At 39.2% G+C, this 17000-nt stretch overlaps 1 protein-coding gene across 1 annotated transcript; it reads left to right on the forward strand.

Moving 5' to 3' along the window:
• Positions 1-323: 323 nt before the first annotated feature.
• On the forward strand, positions 324-16494 carry LOC125482920 (brefeldin A-inhibited guanine nucleotide-exchange protein 1-like). Its single transcript, XM_048595694.1, has 4 exons — positions 324-591; positions 7055-7168; positions 15731-15838; positions 16289-16494. Exons 1-4 carry the CDS (start codon positions 336-338, stop codon positions 16492-16494), a joined length of 684 nt encoding a protein of 227 aa, XP_048451651.1. The 5' UTR covers positions 324-335.
• The last annotated feature ends 506 nt before the right edge of the window (positions 16495-17000 follow it).

The following is a 17000-nucleotide window of genomic DNA, read 5'->3' on the forward strand; positions in this document are numbered from 1 at the left end:
TTTGATCTTATTCCCATAAACAATAGACAATCCAACAAACCCTCTTGGCTGAAAAAGGGATCTCTTTTTAGGTACTCTGCCACTTCCTCTTTGAAGCCATTATAAAATCTTCGGGGGGAGAAAAAAGGAAATTTTCTCTCCATGAAACAATGCAGTCATCTCAAATATCCCTTTCCTGTCAAATCCTTGAGCGTGTTTCTAAAATCTGTGCCCATCTTTTCCAAAACTCATGTCTGAGTTAGTAAGTTATCAAAATTAAGACCATATTTTACAGAGGTGGAAGTCTGTCATGCTAAGCCCTGTCTTTATGCATACAGCTGCAGGAAGTAAAACAAATGGAAAAGGAGAGACTTCGGCAACAGCACCATCTACAGCAACCCAGTGTGAACCAGTATGAACCTGAATCCCCACAACTGGGACGTCTTGAGGAGCGGCCTATTCCTGAGGTAGCACAGGTGCCTCAATTGGAATCAGGCCACATCGATGAAGTGGACAAGCATACTCAAGAGGATACAGAGCCAGAAAATGGAATTGACATTTGTGGCACAGAAAATGAACAAACAGAAGTTGACCAGGCCACAGCAGCTAAAAGTAAATAAATTTCTTTACAGGTTTTATATATGGAGTTTATGACTTAGGAAAGAAAACATTCATTTAAACAAATATTTATTTCATTGTTCTTCAGGTACAGACTATATGGTCAGTAAACTTTGGTGTTTCTCAGTTCAGTTTCCATATATGGTAGAATGTTGGCCACTGCTTCCTTTGAAAATAATTCTGCTGAGCTTGATTAGCATGCCTTGCTCTTATTTGTATTTCATATTCTTTGCTTCCATTATCAGCAACAGATCCCTGTAGCATTTCATGCAAGGGAGTAATCTGAATAAGCACTTAATTTTTTGCAATTTCTGTTCAAAATCTGTTGAAAGATGATACTGCTAGCCAGAATATCAAAAAATAAAAAATCTTGCTGCAGGTGCAATCAGTATAATGAAAAATTAGCTTTTGTCAAATAAAGTTTTCAAGATGATTATTTTAAAAGCTGGCAATGCAGGATCTTGCACTTGGTCACACAGCTGGAAGGGTGCATCACTGTTTGCTTGTTGTCTAGCCGTCCATTGGTTTTAAGTCAATTTTACCTTCTGGCCCAATCATGCACAGGTTGCTGACCAAGACAAGCAGTTATCTTCAGATTTAATTCTGATGTGGAACTCCAGCTAGAAGTGTGACAGTGTCAGGATTGTTTTCAATTTTAACCACAGACTGGCCCTGGTTATTTACATAATGATTGTATCTTCAGCTCTTGGGAACCTTTACCAGCATATTTCAGTTGAACAGGCTTTGATCACCTCCCTATCAGCAGTATGGAGCCTTGATTCAAGTGTGATTGAGACCCAGCTTAACTTTTCCAAGGAATTTAGTTATTTCAGTACCATTGATCTGGATTATTACATCATGATGGACTGAGTTGAGGATTAAGGGACTGGACTTCTTTTCAAAGGCTTGTTCCAAAACTTAACCATAGCACTTATCTAAAAAGACACTTACTAAGTACAAATCCATTAAATTCAGTTGAACTGTTTCACAATTAGAGTGTGTGCTTCAGTTACTACTTGCAGCAAGCAAGGGCATTGTAAACTGTAGCAGTTCTGCTAGCCACATCTTCTGAAGTTTTTAATTTCACCACCCAAATAGGAATCATGGTGACTACCAGCAAAAAAAGCTATGTTCCATTCAGTTGCAGTGGTTCCTAGACCAAATAGGAAATATTATCTGGTCCAAATGGCTCATGTTTTCAAAACCACTTGGTGGATTTTTGTGTTTACAGGTCCAAATAAAAGCGAGTTAGTCACAAATTTGTGCAGCATTACACTTGTTGATCATAAAGTTGTCAGAGTAACTTCCTTTGGAGTAAATGAACAAATACATCTTGCCTGCTCCAAGGTTCATTAAATCATGCTTTGCAAGACACCGCAAGTCCTGTTATATTGGTTCTTACCAAATTGTTGTGAAGAATCAAGTAGATTTCTGGCAGTAGCTTATTATTGGTCAAGTAGGAAAATTATTCTAAGTTTTGCTGAAAAGACCCTCAATAAATAAATTAGGATGGCTACTGAGGTAAGGATCATATTTTTTTGTCCAATATTTAGAAGGGAATGATGGAGTTTGGTACTGTGTGTTGTTTCATTTTTAAGATGAAGACTTGGTCAAATTTGAAATTCAGCAAAAAAATACAATCAAACAATCTTATTAAAGCTTAAAGATGTCACAGATTTGGGGCTCTCTCCAAATGCATTGCTGAACTTTGTTACATGAGTTTCTGCAATCAACTGTTTCTGACTGTAATTACTTGAAGGGAGGATGCATTTTATTTTGATCTATGAAACATTTAGAAACTGCAAACCTCTGTGATCTAGTGGCCAGCATTTATTGCCCATTTCAAATTGCCCTCAAATCGGTGGTGATGAGTTGATTTTTTTTTTCTTTTGGACTGTTGCAGTCCAAATGACTGTGAAAGAATGATGATATAGTTCCAAGTCAGATGATATGTGACTTGAAGGAGATTTTGCAGGTGATGTATGCTTTCATAGCTTTTCAAGTTATTCATGTTGATATTCGAGAAGCTGATGTCTCTCGGGAAGGTGGCAAACATCTTGACTGTTATTGGTGCGGTGACATTCAGGTAAACAAGAGGATGTTCCATCACACTCCTGACTAACACCTTGTAGACATTGAACAAGCTTTGAGGAGTCAGCAAGGGAGTTATTTGCCTCAATTTCCAATCTTTAACTTACTCCTGTAACCACAGTGTTTAGATGTCTTATCCATTTCCCATCAATGATGATTCAAGGAAGTTGATATTGGGGGAACTAAGTGGCAGTAATGCCATTGGTTGTCAAGAGAAGATGGTTAGATTTTTGCTTGCTGGAGATGATCATTACCAGGCACTTGATTAGTAAAACTCTTGTCTGTCATTTATGAGCCCATTTATGAATGTAGTCCAGGACATGCTGCTTGTAAACATGAATTACTACAGTATCTGAGGAGTTGTGAATTGCACTGAAGACTGAAAATGGTGTATCCATCAATGAACATTCCTACTTCTGACATTATGATTGAGGAACGTTCATTATTAAGGCAGCTGAAGATGGTTCTGCCTAGCACTCTCCTCTGATGAATTGGGCCTTTGAAGCAACTTGTTGGACGTGCCATCAAATGTTTAAGGAGCCTTGTGACACAGTGGTGTGGTCCTACCTCTGAGCCAGGAGGCCTGGTTTCAAATCCTACCTGCTTCAGAATGACATGGTTGAACATGTTGATTAAAAAATATCTAAGAGTACTGAGGAATTCCTGTTGCGATGACCTGGGGCTGAGGTGCTTGGTCTCCAACAAGGAGAAACATCTGCCTTTGTACTTGCTATGAATCTAACCCATGGGATTTTTTTCTCCCCCGATTCTCATTCACTTCAATTTTGTTAGGGCTGCTTTATGCTACACTCAATCAGATGCTGCCTTGATATCAAGGATAGTCACTTTCATCTTGCCTCCAGAATTCAGATTTTTTTTTCCATGCTTGGATCAAGGTTACAATGAGATCAGGAGCCCTGGTGGAGTCCAAGCTGAGTGTGGTGAGCATTATTTCTTTTCAGTGTTATTTGAAAACACTGTCAATGACACTTTACATCATATTGCTGATAATTGAGAGTAACTTGACAGGACAGCAATTGGACAAATAAATGAGTACATCTACCTTTTGTGGAAAGCTCACATCTGGGTAATTTTCAATCTTCACTTTATCCAGTAGATGTCTGTGGTGTACCTGCATTGGAACTGCATGACTTGCAGGACTAAATCTGAGTTGTCACGACTGCTTCCAATGCCTTCAGTCTTTTCTCGATATCTGCCAGTGGAGGATTGTGCCATTTATTTTAGCACATATAAATATTGGATGAAGAGAATTTTTAAGAAAGTTATAACTCAGTCTAAGTGAGCTGGTATTCAATTTTTGGGCCAACCTGGATTTCTTGAGGGTGTCTTCAAGGCAGCCATGTAAAGAGTCAGTGTCCTTTTTCTCAGATATAATATGCTGTTCTGAGTATTTGGGGCAACAAGGGATTTGCTACAAGCTGCTGTAAAGATGGAAATCCTCAAAAACCCAACTAGAAACTCTTTCACTGCATTTTTTATACACACAGGATTGAACACAGGAAGAAGTTTTAATTATTTAATTTCAACGCTGTTCTCATTTTGTTTGAAATACAAGCTATGCATACAAAATTCATTCTGCATTTTGGAACGCATTATTTCTTTATGTGACCAGATATAACTTTCCCATTTTCCTATTATTTCTGGTTTTCAATGCTCTCTTATTTTCAAGATCCTAATCCTGCTTTCTTGGGCTAAAAGTCTAAAGTGATTATTAAAACAGTAGGAGAATAAAACATAAAAGCTCAATTGGACAGTTTCTTGAAGAGCAAGTACTCAATCTTTTCTCAAGGTTGATGGACTGCATCCTAACATATATGGAAGCTGAACTTAAAGATTAAAAAAGACTATCCTGAAGGTATGATCCTTTATTGTTTTGTCTGAGTTTTTTACAATATTAAGATCAAAAAACATTACATCAATGATAAGTCAATCATGAAAATGTATTTGGCGGTGGAAAGAGCACTTCATGATGTTTTGAATATATTCAGAGATTAATGGAATTTCTGCCCATATGTTTTAAATGAATTATCATAGTAAAGCAAAAAGATATTCGTAAATTAAAAAAATCTAAACCACTAATAAGTTCCATGAGGTATGCTTCGAATGTTCTTAAAATGATTTGATTTATCATCTTTACCAGTAATTGATGCACTGTGCCTGTGGAGAAAATCTGGTTCTTTACTTCACTTAATGCTACAATACATTAATTCATTGTGGAAGCTTCAGTTCTTGTGAATTAGTCTGAGAAGACTCAGGAACTTTGTGTCTTCACTGTGTCTGCCACGGAACTCGACGCATCCTGCTCCATGATTACTTCTTTCAAATAGAAAATTGTAGGAGGTGTATGTCTGAATTCCGGTTATGTGTTTCCAAAATACAAAGTTATATGTTGATAAAACTGCTGGAAAATTTATTACCATTTCCCAATCTTAGAGGGGATCAAATCTTGAATTTGGGATCCAGAAATCTCTTGTAGACAATTACAGTTTATGTTCAAATAACTATTTTCTGCCTAAGACTTGTGACCAATGTAGTTTTTACTGCCTGTACTCTCACTGAAGAGTTCGACAGTGGGAGGTTTTGGAATCCTATTTAGGTGACTTCTATTAGAAATGAATAAAATACAATAGTTCAATTGAAAATCTTGAGGGAAAAGTGGAGATCTAATCCAATAACCTGAATGGTAATCCTAGATGATGTTGCTTTCTTCATGCACCACTATAATGTCTGTTGTGTTAATTTCGCAGTTTTCTTTGTAAATTTGTTGAATAGGAGACATTTCCTTTGATGTCAAAGCTGCTGCTCAACTTGACTTGGCCTGTAAATTCTCTTGTTCATGTTGCTAAGATTTTATAATGGAGATATTTGTCTGTTGGTCTTGCATTTCTCATGTGAAGGGACTTGGTCAGCTCAGTTGGCTGGACAGCTAGAATGAGGTCAACATCATGAGTTCAATTCCTGTACCAACTGAGGTTACCATGAAAGTTTTTCTTTCTCAACCTCTCCCCTTGTCTAAGGTGTGGTGACACTCAAGTTAACCGCCAGCAGTTATTTCTCTCTAGTGAGAGAGCAGCCCTGTAGCCCAGAAGGGCTATGCCTTTACTTCTCATGTTTTCCTCATTCATCGGACCTCCAAAACCTCCACCTGCACAACTTTGATGTACAATTTAGAAAAGGAATTGAATATTGTACTGGTAGCATATGAATATATATTTACTGTGGCCCAGATTTTGTCATATCAACAACAATGAAACCGTTAATGCTCACTGTTGTTAAGGACTAAATGGACAGAAGTTATTCAACATCTCGTGCAGTTAAACATAGAAATCAGCAAGTTTGTGTCAATTTTCTTCCCCTTCTTCAATAATTTCTCCACTTAGTCATTGAGTCACACAGCACGGAAAGAGACCCTTTGGTTCAACTCGTCCATGCCAACCAAGTTTCCCAAACTAAACTAGTCCCACTTGCAGTACATATCCACTAAATACCCAGTAAATTGCCTGAAAAAAGTACATTTATATCTGATATTTTAATAGTGTGATAACTCCTGCTGCCAACAATTTCTCTCGAACACAAAATTTAGTTTTATTAGCGTGGAGTCTGATTATTTAGATTTTAATTTTCATTGAAGATTTTAATATTTTATAAAATATTTTATTTGTCTAATTTTTCTAATCCCATATCCCTCTTTGTCTTTAATATTACATCTCCCAAATATGGTCTTAAATGAGATGCTCTAACTTTTACTTCCTGGAAAAGTTTGCACACTTCAGTAAGCATACTTCAGTCTAATGTGTTGAAGAGGCATATAGGTTCCAGGTTATGTGCTATAGCTGACTCCTTACGTGCTGTACGAAAGCCTCCTATAGATGTAAGGCGCAGCGCTAAGTGTAATGATTGATGAGCATTCGCTGCTGTCAGCAAAAGCCAGTGCACTAGTTGCCTGAACTCTTCATCTGGTCTTTAGTGAAATTATGTAACTGAAGATGAGTGAAAATTACACCCAATGCAATCAATTTCTTATAGGAAAAGGAGGAATATGCCTTAAAAAGGTTTTCTCCAAAGGCACTTCATATGCATTAAACGTTTTGGTTTAGCAAATTAACGTAACTGAAAGTGTATTCTGTGTATCATACTGGTTACCGATATCACTATTCTATTCCTTAAAGCATATGTGTATAGAATTTAAACATTATTGAAATTTCATAGCATAAAACCATTCTCAAAACATCATTTTCTATTATTTGAGATAAAGTTGAGGCATGTTTTATTCGTGTTGTTTTCTTTATTTTAGTCCTGGCTGGCGGATTTGTTCTGAGCATTTTATATTTTGTCCTTACACAAGGTTTTTCAAAAGGGATTGCAGGCAGAAGTGATGGGGAGGGTCTTGAATTTGAGGATAATGTACATGAAATTGTACAGAACATTCTACAAGAGTTGGTGACCACTGTTGTTGGAGGTAGTGTACTCATTTTCATCTGTTCATTTAGCTTCATGATTTTTCTGTGCATGTGTTAATCCTCATGACATTTTTTGCTTTTCCGTGATTTTCTTTGATCTCATGAGATTGTTTTTTCCCCTTATAACCGGCATGAGCTTTAATTTGGTTAGTAGAGCTACAATGTTAATAGCTTGTCATCGGTCCTTTTAAACTTCTTTTGTTTGCAGTTGACTATACGTTTTACAAATCTAGTCACAGACAAATTGGCAGCAGGTTGTGCGTTGCCATTACGTAATCAGTAAAGTTCAATCAATACAATAATGTAATACTGCACCACAGAAATGCCATCTGCTGTAAACAAATTAAAAATTTAGGGCAGCAAAAGAATTATGGCACAGAACTATCAGGGAATTTACGTAATGCAGAATTATTTTTTAGAATTTGCCATTATGCAGTGGGAGCAAAGGCAAGTTACAAAGAAAATGGGATAAATATTTCAAAACAAGTTTCAAACATAAATGACATACAGTATCACTTTTATCTACCAGTTTGCAGAGCTAACTGAATCTTATGAGTCTTGAATGAGTTAAATAATGATACATTATATATTGAAATTATTGCAAATATCAACTCATCATCTTGATGCTTGATTTTTCATGTTGGATTTAGAGATTTTTCTTCCACGACACAATTAATGCAATATTTGGTAATCTCTTGTTTTCCAAGGTGCCAATGAGAAAATCTAGGTAAACAAATAGATCAAATTTAGGACAACTTTATTTTTTTTGCAGTAACATACAAGATGCATTCTGCAGGCTAGTCCAACATTTATTGTCCATTCCTATTTGCTCTGGAGAAGGAGGTAGTTAACTACCTTCTTGGAACACTGTAGTCCATATGGTTAGCAACACACACAGTTCTGCCAGGAAGGCTGTTCCAGGACATTGACCCAGCAACAGTGCAGGAATGGTGTTATGGTTCCAAATCAGAATGGTGTGTGGCTTGGAAGGGGAATTTGAAGGAAGCAATGTTCCTTTGCAACTGCTCCCCCTCTCCATCTAGGATTGTAGAAACAGGATCAGGAGTAGGCCATTTTGTGTCTCTGGCCTGTTCCTCTATTCAAAGCAAACAAGGCCAGTCTGTGATGTAAAGTTGTCAATTGCCTCGTGCAACTTAATGCTTTTGGTTAACAAAATCATATCAGTCTCTGATTTAAAATTGAGTTGATCAAGTATCTATTGCCATTTGTTGCAAAATTCCAAGTGTTTTCTTTCCTTTCATGGAATATGGATGTCCTTGGCAAGGCCAGCCTTCATTGCCCATCCCAAACTGCCCTTGAATTGTGAGCTTACTCAACCATTTAAGGAGACAGTTAAGAGGCAACCACGTAATTATGGATTGCGTATCATTAGTAAGCCAGACCAGGTAATGATGGCAGTTTCTTTGCCTGCAGAACGTTAGTGAACCAGGTGGTTCAAAACAAGACAATGATTCCATAGTCACTACTAACACAAGATAAGTTTTTGATACCATACTTTTCCAATTCAGTTTAAATTCCACCAGCTATCATGGTGGGATTTGAACCTGTGTCCTTAAAGTATTAGCCTGGTCCCCCTCTTGATTTGATATCCAGTGACATTACTGCTACACCACCATCTCTTCATTTTCTGTGTAGAAGTGCATCTTATTTTGATTCATAAAAGATCTGGCACTAGTTTTTAAATTATGCCCCTAGTCCCTCTGAATCAATGGAAATAGGTTATTTATCTCTAACCTATCTACTGTCCTTTAATATCTTGGAATATGCTATGACATTACCATGTAAGCATCTAAATTCCCAGGTATACAATCCTGATTTATGTAACCCTTGCTCATAGTTTAACTTTTGAAGTCCATATCTGTGCTATGTTCCTTTCAAGACAGTATACCTTTCCTAAGCTGTTGTGCACAGAACTGATCTTAGTACAGTAGGTGTGGTCTAACCAGAGTTTTGGATATCTGAGTCCTGTTATTTTAACCCATTATGAACAAGTCTATGCCAACTGAGATTTGTACTCATGAGGTACTAGCCTTCTGTGTTCTATTTTCTCTGCTCTTAATGCCGAAACCCTCTACCTCGCAAAGTAGTCGAGGTGGAGTTATAGAATGATTTTAACAGAGGTGTACATAGTTTCTTGTTCAGTGAGGGAATCAAAGGCTACCAAGGATAGTTGGGAACGTGTCCAGTCCACCTGTCATTATGCACTCTCATAATTTCCTGACAATAAATGTTCATCAATTGGTCTATAATTCCCCAGTTTCACCCTCTCCCCTTCCTAATTGAGGACAGGTACAAATTTATAATTTAACTGAATGATTTCCAAATGGACAGAACTTTGGATGCTTATCAGTGCATCCGTAATGATCTCACCTCTTTGCCCTGAACTTGGGACCCTTCTAGTCCTTTTGGATTAGTCACTCCTTACTGCCATTTTCATTACTATGGATTTGCTGACATTAATTTTTGTCAATTATTGTCCCTGCTTCAGTAATTGTTTTATTATCATATCCAGCATCACGATCTCTTACTGTACTGTATCTTCTGCTATAAAGTAAATATTTAGTACCAAGAGAGATAGTAGGAACTGCCGATGCTGGAGTCTGAGATAACAAGGTGTGGAGCTGGAGGAACACAGCAGGGCAGGCAGCATCAGAAGAGCAGGAAAGCTGACGTTTCGGGTCTGGACCCTTCTTCAGAAATGGGGGAGGAGAAGAGGACTCTGAAATAAATAGAGAGTAGGAGCATGCGGTGATAGAAGGTGGATAGTGGAGCAGGTAGGTGGAGAGAAGACGGACAGGTCAAAGAGGCGGGGATGAAGCCAGTAAAGGTGAGTGTAGGTAGGAAGTTGGGATGGGGGTTGGTCAGTGAGGAGAGAGGGACGGATAGGTGGGAGGGAAGACGGATAGATGAAGGAGGCGGGGAAGCGGGTGTGCTGGTCTTGGGATGAGATCGGGGGTGGGGAGATTTTGAAGCTCGTAAAGTCTACATTGAGACCATTGGGTTGTAGGGTTCCAAGGCAGAATATGAGGTGCTCAGTTTTCAGGTGGCATCATTGTGACACTGGAGGAGGCCTAAGATGGACATGTCGTCCAGGGATTGGGCGTGGGAGGGGGAGTTGAAGTGGTTCGCGACTGGGAGGTGTTGTCGTTTGTCGCGAACCGAGCGTAGGTCCTCCACAAAGCGGTCTCCGAGCCTCTGCTTGGTCTCCCCGATGTAGAGGAGGCCACATCGGGAACAGCGAATACAATAGACCACATTAGCAGATGTGCAGGGGCAGGTGGTGGCCAGGCAACGTTGCCCACATCCCACAAAAGAAATTTTAAAAAAATCATTGCCCAATCTAATATTCTGTGCTCCTTAGACATATTGCAGGAAATTATCCAAGACCCATCGATGACCTTCCCTCCATCATCAGGTTAGAAGTGGGGATATTCGCCGATGTTCAGCACCATTTGCACTCCTCAGATACTGAAGCAATCCGTGTTCATATGCAACAAGATCTGGACACTATCCAGGCTTGGGCTGACAATTGGCAAGTGACATTCGTGCCACACAAATGCCAGGCTATGACCATCACCAATGAGAGACAATCTAACTGCTGCCTCTTGACATTCAGTGGTGTTATCATCCCTGAATCCACCACTATCAACATCCTGGGGGCTGTCATTGACCAGAAACTCAACTGGACTCACCACATAAACACACTGGCTGCAAGAGCAGGTCAGAAGCTCAGAATACTGCGGCGAGTAACTCACCTCCTGACTCCTCAAAGCCTGTCCTCCAACTACAAGGCAAAAGTCAGGAGTGTGATGGAATACTCTCCACTTGCCTGATGAGTGCAGCCCCAACAACACTCAAGAAGCTTGACACCATCTAGGACAAAGCAGCCTGCTTCATTGGCAGTACATGCATAAACATCCACAAGCATCCAGTCCCTCCACCACTGACGCTCAGTGGCAGCAGTGCGTTCTATCTACAAGATGCACTGCAGCAATTCACCAAAGATCCTGAGACAGCATCTTCCAAACCTATGACCACTCCCATGTAGAAGGATAAGGGCAGCATACATATGAGAGCACCACCACCTTCACATTCCCCTCCAAGCCATTCACCCTCCTGACTTGGAAATATATTGCTGTTCCTTCACTGTTACTGGGTTGAAATCCTGGAATTCCCTCCCTAATGCATTGTGGATCAAACTACAGCAGGTGGACTTCAGCGATTCAAGAAGGCAGCTCACCACCACCTTCTCAAAGACAATTAGGGATGGGCAAGAAATGCTGGCCCAGCCAGCAACGTCCACATCCTACAAAAATGAATAAGGGAAAAAAAAATTCACTATGTTCTTTGATGTGCTGCTCTGCTTGCCTCAATTAAATCAAAGTTAAAATTCACTATTGAACCAGTTTTCCTTTGCTATATGTTTGTTTAATGTCTGCATTTAGACAATATGCTACTTCACAAAAACACTTAAGGACTTATCTACAGTTTGCACAACAGGCTTTCTCTATTTGTTAATTTTACATGTACATTCTCCATTGTTTCCTCCTCAGAGGATATCATGAGTTATTTCATCATTAATCAGCAAGTTTCCACTTCCCATTCTATCATGTTGCCCATCTTTCCTGTACATCTCATCTTCTGATATATTTAGTTTTCAGCTGTGACTGTCTTGCAACCATGTTTCCATAAAGCTGTCATGTCAATTTTGCAAATCATTCAGCTTATTTGTGTGAAGATCACTCATATGGCCTATGCAACCTAACCTGTTCTTCTAATTTAATGTTTTGCTTAGGTTTTTTTGTTTCTCTCTGTTTAATTGTTTTATATTATGGTTTTCCTTTTTATTACTTGTGCCTGAAGCATGATTTTTAACTGCTGATATACTCTCTGCTAGTCTGTTTGTTTTCAGGCTGTTAATATACTGTTATTTCACCTAAGCTCCCTTCTCCACTTAGTATTCCAAAGTATTTGTGATGGCCATGTTTATCATTCCTGCTCAAACCCTGGTCCCAGCCTTGTTCAGATGATGCCAGTTCTAATTCTATAGTTCTTTCCTATTCTAATACTGGTGCCTGTGTCCCATGAAATGGAATTCCTCTTTCCCACAGTGGTTCTTGAGACACATGTTCATTTTGCTAAACTACCTGTTTATTTTGCTTGAGGTTAAGTAATAGTCCAGAGATTATATTGTTGTATGTACTCGTATAACAGTCAATGTTGAGTAAAAATCAATCCTTGACTTGTAGCCAAAAAAGTCATTAATTTTAATAAATTTAATGTATAGGTTAACCACTGATTTTTATCCAAAAAACCTAAACTCCTTATATTTGCCATCCTTCAGCCACTGAAGGCAAACTTTCACTGGTGCAAGCTTGCTTATGATATATTCATTGAATAGCATAGTTTCCTCAGACTTCAACAAGGCTTTTGATAAGCTCCTGCACAGGAGATTGATAGTGAAAGTAAGAGCCCAGAGGATCCAAGGACATCTGGTTAATTGGGTCCAGAATAATCTGAGTGGCAGGAAACAAAGGGTGATAGTCAAGGGTTGTTTTTGTGACTGGAAGCCTGAGTCCAGTGGAGTTCTGCAGGGATCAGTGTTGGAGCCTCTTGGGCCCTGTGCTACTTGTGGTTTATAAAAGACAGTTTAGACTTGAATATAGGAAAGTTGATCAATGAGTTCACAGATGATAGGAAAATTGGTGGGGTGTTAAGTAGTGAGGAAGACCTAAACAAGCTGAACTGTGTCAAATGGGATTTAATCAGATAAATGTGAGGTAATGCACTTGGGCAGGACATAAAAAGCAAGGGAATACATCGTGAGCGGTAGGACCTTGGGAAGCACTAAGAATCAGAAGGACATTGGTGTGTATGTCCACCAATTTCTTAAGGCAGCAGGACAGATAGATAAAGTGGTTAAGAAAACATTTGGTATACTTGCCCCCATTAGCCAAGGGTTAGAGTTCAAGAGCAGGGAGGTTAACAGGGCGCGACCTGTTTAGTTTGTTAGGCCACAGCTAGTGTGCAGTTTTGGAATCCACATTACTGAAGAGATGTAATTGTGCCGGAAAAGGTGCAGAGATTTACCAGGATATTTCCTAGTCTGGAGAGTTTTAGTTATGAAGAGAGATTAGATAGATGGGAACAGAGAAGACTGAGGGGGTGGGGTCATGGTTGAATTGCATAAAATGGTGAGGGGCATATACAGAAACTTTTCCTGCTGATGGAGGGATCAATGACCAGGGTGTGTAGATTTAAGGTAAGGGGCCGTAGATTTAGAGGGGATCTTTTTTCATCCAGAGGGTGGTGAGAATCTGGAACTTGTTTCCTGTAAGGGTGGTAGAGGTAGAACCCTGCACTTAAGACATTTAAATAAGTATTTAGATGTACACTTGTGATGCCAAGGCATAAAAGGCTGAGCCAAGTGCTGAAAAATGAATTAAAATAGATAGTTGGCTGTGACTCGATGGGCCAAAGGGCATTTTTCTGTTGTGTGGACGAGTAAGACTCAAAAAGTCAACCCGGTGCATTCTGGTTGAAAAATTAGACTTGTTAGCATGGCGTTTATACAGTATATATACAGCAGTTCTGAAAATGTTGCTTTCTAATGTAGCTCCAATTCCAGAAACCCTATGAACTAATCTTTTGCCTAGCCCACTATATTGTTGATCCCACCATAGATCACAGCAATTGGATCCTTCCACTTCTATCTCCAATATCCTTTCAATCTTACTTGAGTTGTCTTTCATCCCTATACTAGGCAAGCAACACATCATTTGAAACTCTGGATTCTTTCACAAATTGACTGCTCCACAACTGGCATGTTAATCTTTCTCCACCTGCTCCTTTTCCTCTATTTCCTTTCCCCTTTAGTCAGCCTCCTGCCAAAGATGCTCAGGTCACATTTCAGTTGCCCTTCTTACAGTCTTTATCCTTATCCTCTCCAGACAGAAAGCATCTTGTCCCTGCTGCATTCTCTGTGACAACATTCTGACCAATGTATACTTGCATTGGAGACATGACAGCAGAGGTTTACTCGGGTACTAGGGGTAAGAGAGAAGGCAACTGATGGGTGGGGGTGTGTTTTGGGGGGTATTGTCTTAGGATAAGTGGCCAAGTGGTCAATCATTTAGGACTGAGATGAGGATAAACAAATTCAGTTAAAGCATTCATAGTTCATAAAATATCTCTAGTGTGGAAACAGGCCCTTTGGCCCAACAAGTCCACACCGACCCACATAACATCCCACCCAGACCCATCCCCCTAATCTACACATCCCTGAACACTACAGGCAATTTAGCATGGCCAATCCACTGAGCCTGCACATCTTTGGACTGTGGGAGGATACCAGAGCACCCAGAGAAAGCCCCCACAGACACCGGGAGAATGCACAAACTCCACACAGACAGTCACCCGAGGGCAGAATCAAACCTGAGTCCCTGGCACTGTGAGGCAGCAGTGCTAACCACTGAGCCGCCATGCCGCCCTGAGTGTGTGAAACTAAAAAATTCTCTACAACAGAGAGTTGTGAATGTTCCATCAGGGAATAAATTTAATGCTTGGAAAGACAGATTATTGATGTTTTGGAATCAAAGGATATGCAGCGTGTATGGCAGTGTGCAGTAAGAAGCCAAAGGTCATCCATTATTGCATTAATTGGAGGAGCAGGCTTGGTAGGCCATATAGTATACACTTGCTCCTTATTCTTGTGTTCCTTGGTTTACATTGAATTGCTTTAGACAATGGTCCTTCGATCTTTGGCAATACTGCATAGCTTGTACTGTTCCCGCATAGCTGCCACTTTCTGAAGTGTTATAGCAAAAGTGTTCTGATACTCAAAGCTAGCAGTTTGTTGCAGTGTTGCCATCTTTGTCTTTAGTGGAAATTAGTGGCTCAGTTGCAATAACACTTGTACCTTTTTTTGCAGGTGGTTTCTTTGGCAATACAAATCCTCGTGTGTGTGTGTATATGTCAAAAATCTGTAACAGCTGACAGGTGGTTTGAACACAAATGTCAGTTTTTGGGAGAAGGTCATATTTATTATCCAAGTTGTGTGGTATTGTACATTAGCAAATATGGTGGTGGATAGATCATCAATTGAAATTTTACATTACTGCAGCCAGTTTCATAAGTAACTTTTGATTATAGAAAGCATCCTGTATCTGCAGAAACAGACTTCAATCAGTACAAATTTCTGCCTATTAGAAAGAAACTTTTCATGTTATTGAGGTTTGAAAATGCCTACACTTAATGTTCTATAGTAACTTTGCAAGTTACAATTTGGCTGTTGTGTGGTGTTTTCCAAAGTCCACCTTTCCAGATGGTACAAGTTGTCAGCACAGCTTTGTTTTTGAAGCAGAGGAAAATCTGTTTTATCCATTCAGAATTTAGGAACATAAGTATTTGTGATATAATTTTAACTTGAGCAATGGAGAGCTAGTGTTGTAGGTAAGGGATTCAGTCTTAATATTTTGCCAAATAATTTGTTTGTTTTATTTTTGATTTTGTACCCCGCTGTTTTCTTCCTTCCTTTAAAGGACCTCTCCCTACCACACATCTGGGAGGATGGGGCGATGTGGGCTGTGGACCTCCCCACTACCATCCTCAATGCTGCTGTGATTGGCCTGTAAAAAGTGCAATTGAAGGTGGGTGAGGCAGTGCCAGTTTTTCCTACCCGTCCTTCAAGAAAATGTTTTAGGAAGAAAATCTGAGCCTGAAACTCATCCACAGATTTGAGTAAAAGGCAGCAGCCTTCAAACCATGAAATTGTGTTTGCTGCTCTTGACCTTGAGTTGGATTTTAGTTTATTGACTATTTTTGAAAGTTTTATTTGTGGTTAGCTTAAATATTTAGAATTGCTTTAAATTGTTTCACACTATTTTAGCATGTTTTAAATTTTATTTTTTAATCTGCATCTGATCTTTGAAGTTAAGTATACATTGTTACTAATTTTAGTACTAAACAGTAATTTTGTGTATTACAGTTGCTCACTTGCTAAATTCGACAGACATGAACTTTCGTCGAAGTGGTGCCCAATGTTTGAAAAGTCTTGTTTTGTGAAGTGTTTTACTGAAATTCTTATCTTCCAAATTCAGGAGAGAAGCCAGGTGGGAATGGTTCGCCTGAAAGTGCTACTGGTCCCCTAGAAGATGAAACTGTGGCAGTGAATGACGCAGACAATGTTCATTCTAATGGAATTCCAGGGACTCCAATCTCTGTGTCATATACCCCATCATTGACTGATGACAGATTGTCAGTTTCATCCAGTGACACTCAGGTGATGTCGAATAAAAGAGATTAAATTCATCCCTTTTTATAATACTTACGATATATATTGACTTTTTAAATTAATATTTTGGAGCACGTTGTTGTATTTTGCTTTGTGATAGTTTAAATTAGTCAAGTATCAACTTTGAATCGATGGTAGAAAATAGATTTCTGATTTATAAAACCACTGGTGTCCTGCCAGTTTTCCAGTACCCAAATCTGTCCACTTTAGAAACTTAACAGTATGTGGCTAATTAGCCATATGGAAGTACAGGACTCTAGTATTGTTGAAAAAGACCTGTTTTGTTGAAGCTTTTTGGCTTACACTGTTGAGATCAATTTGCAAAAATTACCAAGGTAAAACAACATGGATAATATATGAGAGGACATTTCTCAGGGCAATTCCTTTACAAATCAGTTGTTATGGACCAGACCAGACCCCCTCAAAATATATTAAGAAGATATCTTAGACCCTAACTTTTTCTTATTTTAATGGTAAATGTGAGGTGCTGTGTTCCAGATGCAATTCGATTGGTCAAA

This window comes from Rhincodon typus, chromosome 4, assembly GCF_021869965.1.
Source record: "Rhincodon typus isolate 14 chromosome 4, sRhiTyp1.1, whole genome shotgun sequence".
Classification (NCBI taxonomy): domain Eukaryota; kingdom Metazoa; phylum Chordata; class Chondrichthyes; order Orectolobiformes; family Rhincodontidae; genus Rhincodon; species Rhincodon typus.

Coding starts and splice junctions, on each gene's coding strand:
- LOC125482920 (XM_048595694.1), top strand. CDS start 336: ATGGAAAAGGAGAGACTTCGGCAACAGCACCATCTACAGCAACCCAGT. Junction 592..7,054: donor CCAGGCCACAGCAGCTAAAA/GTAAATAAATTT, acceptor TCCTTACACAAG/GTTTTTCAAAAGGGATTGCA. Junction 7,169..15,730: donor GGTGACCACTGTTGTTGGAG/GTAGTGTACTCA, acceptor CTTCCTTTAAAG/GACCTCTCCCTACCACACAT.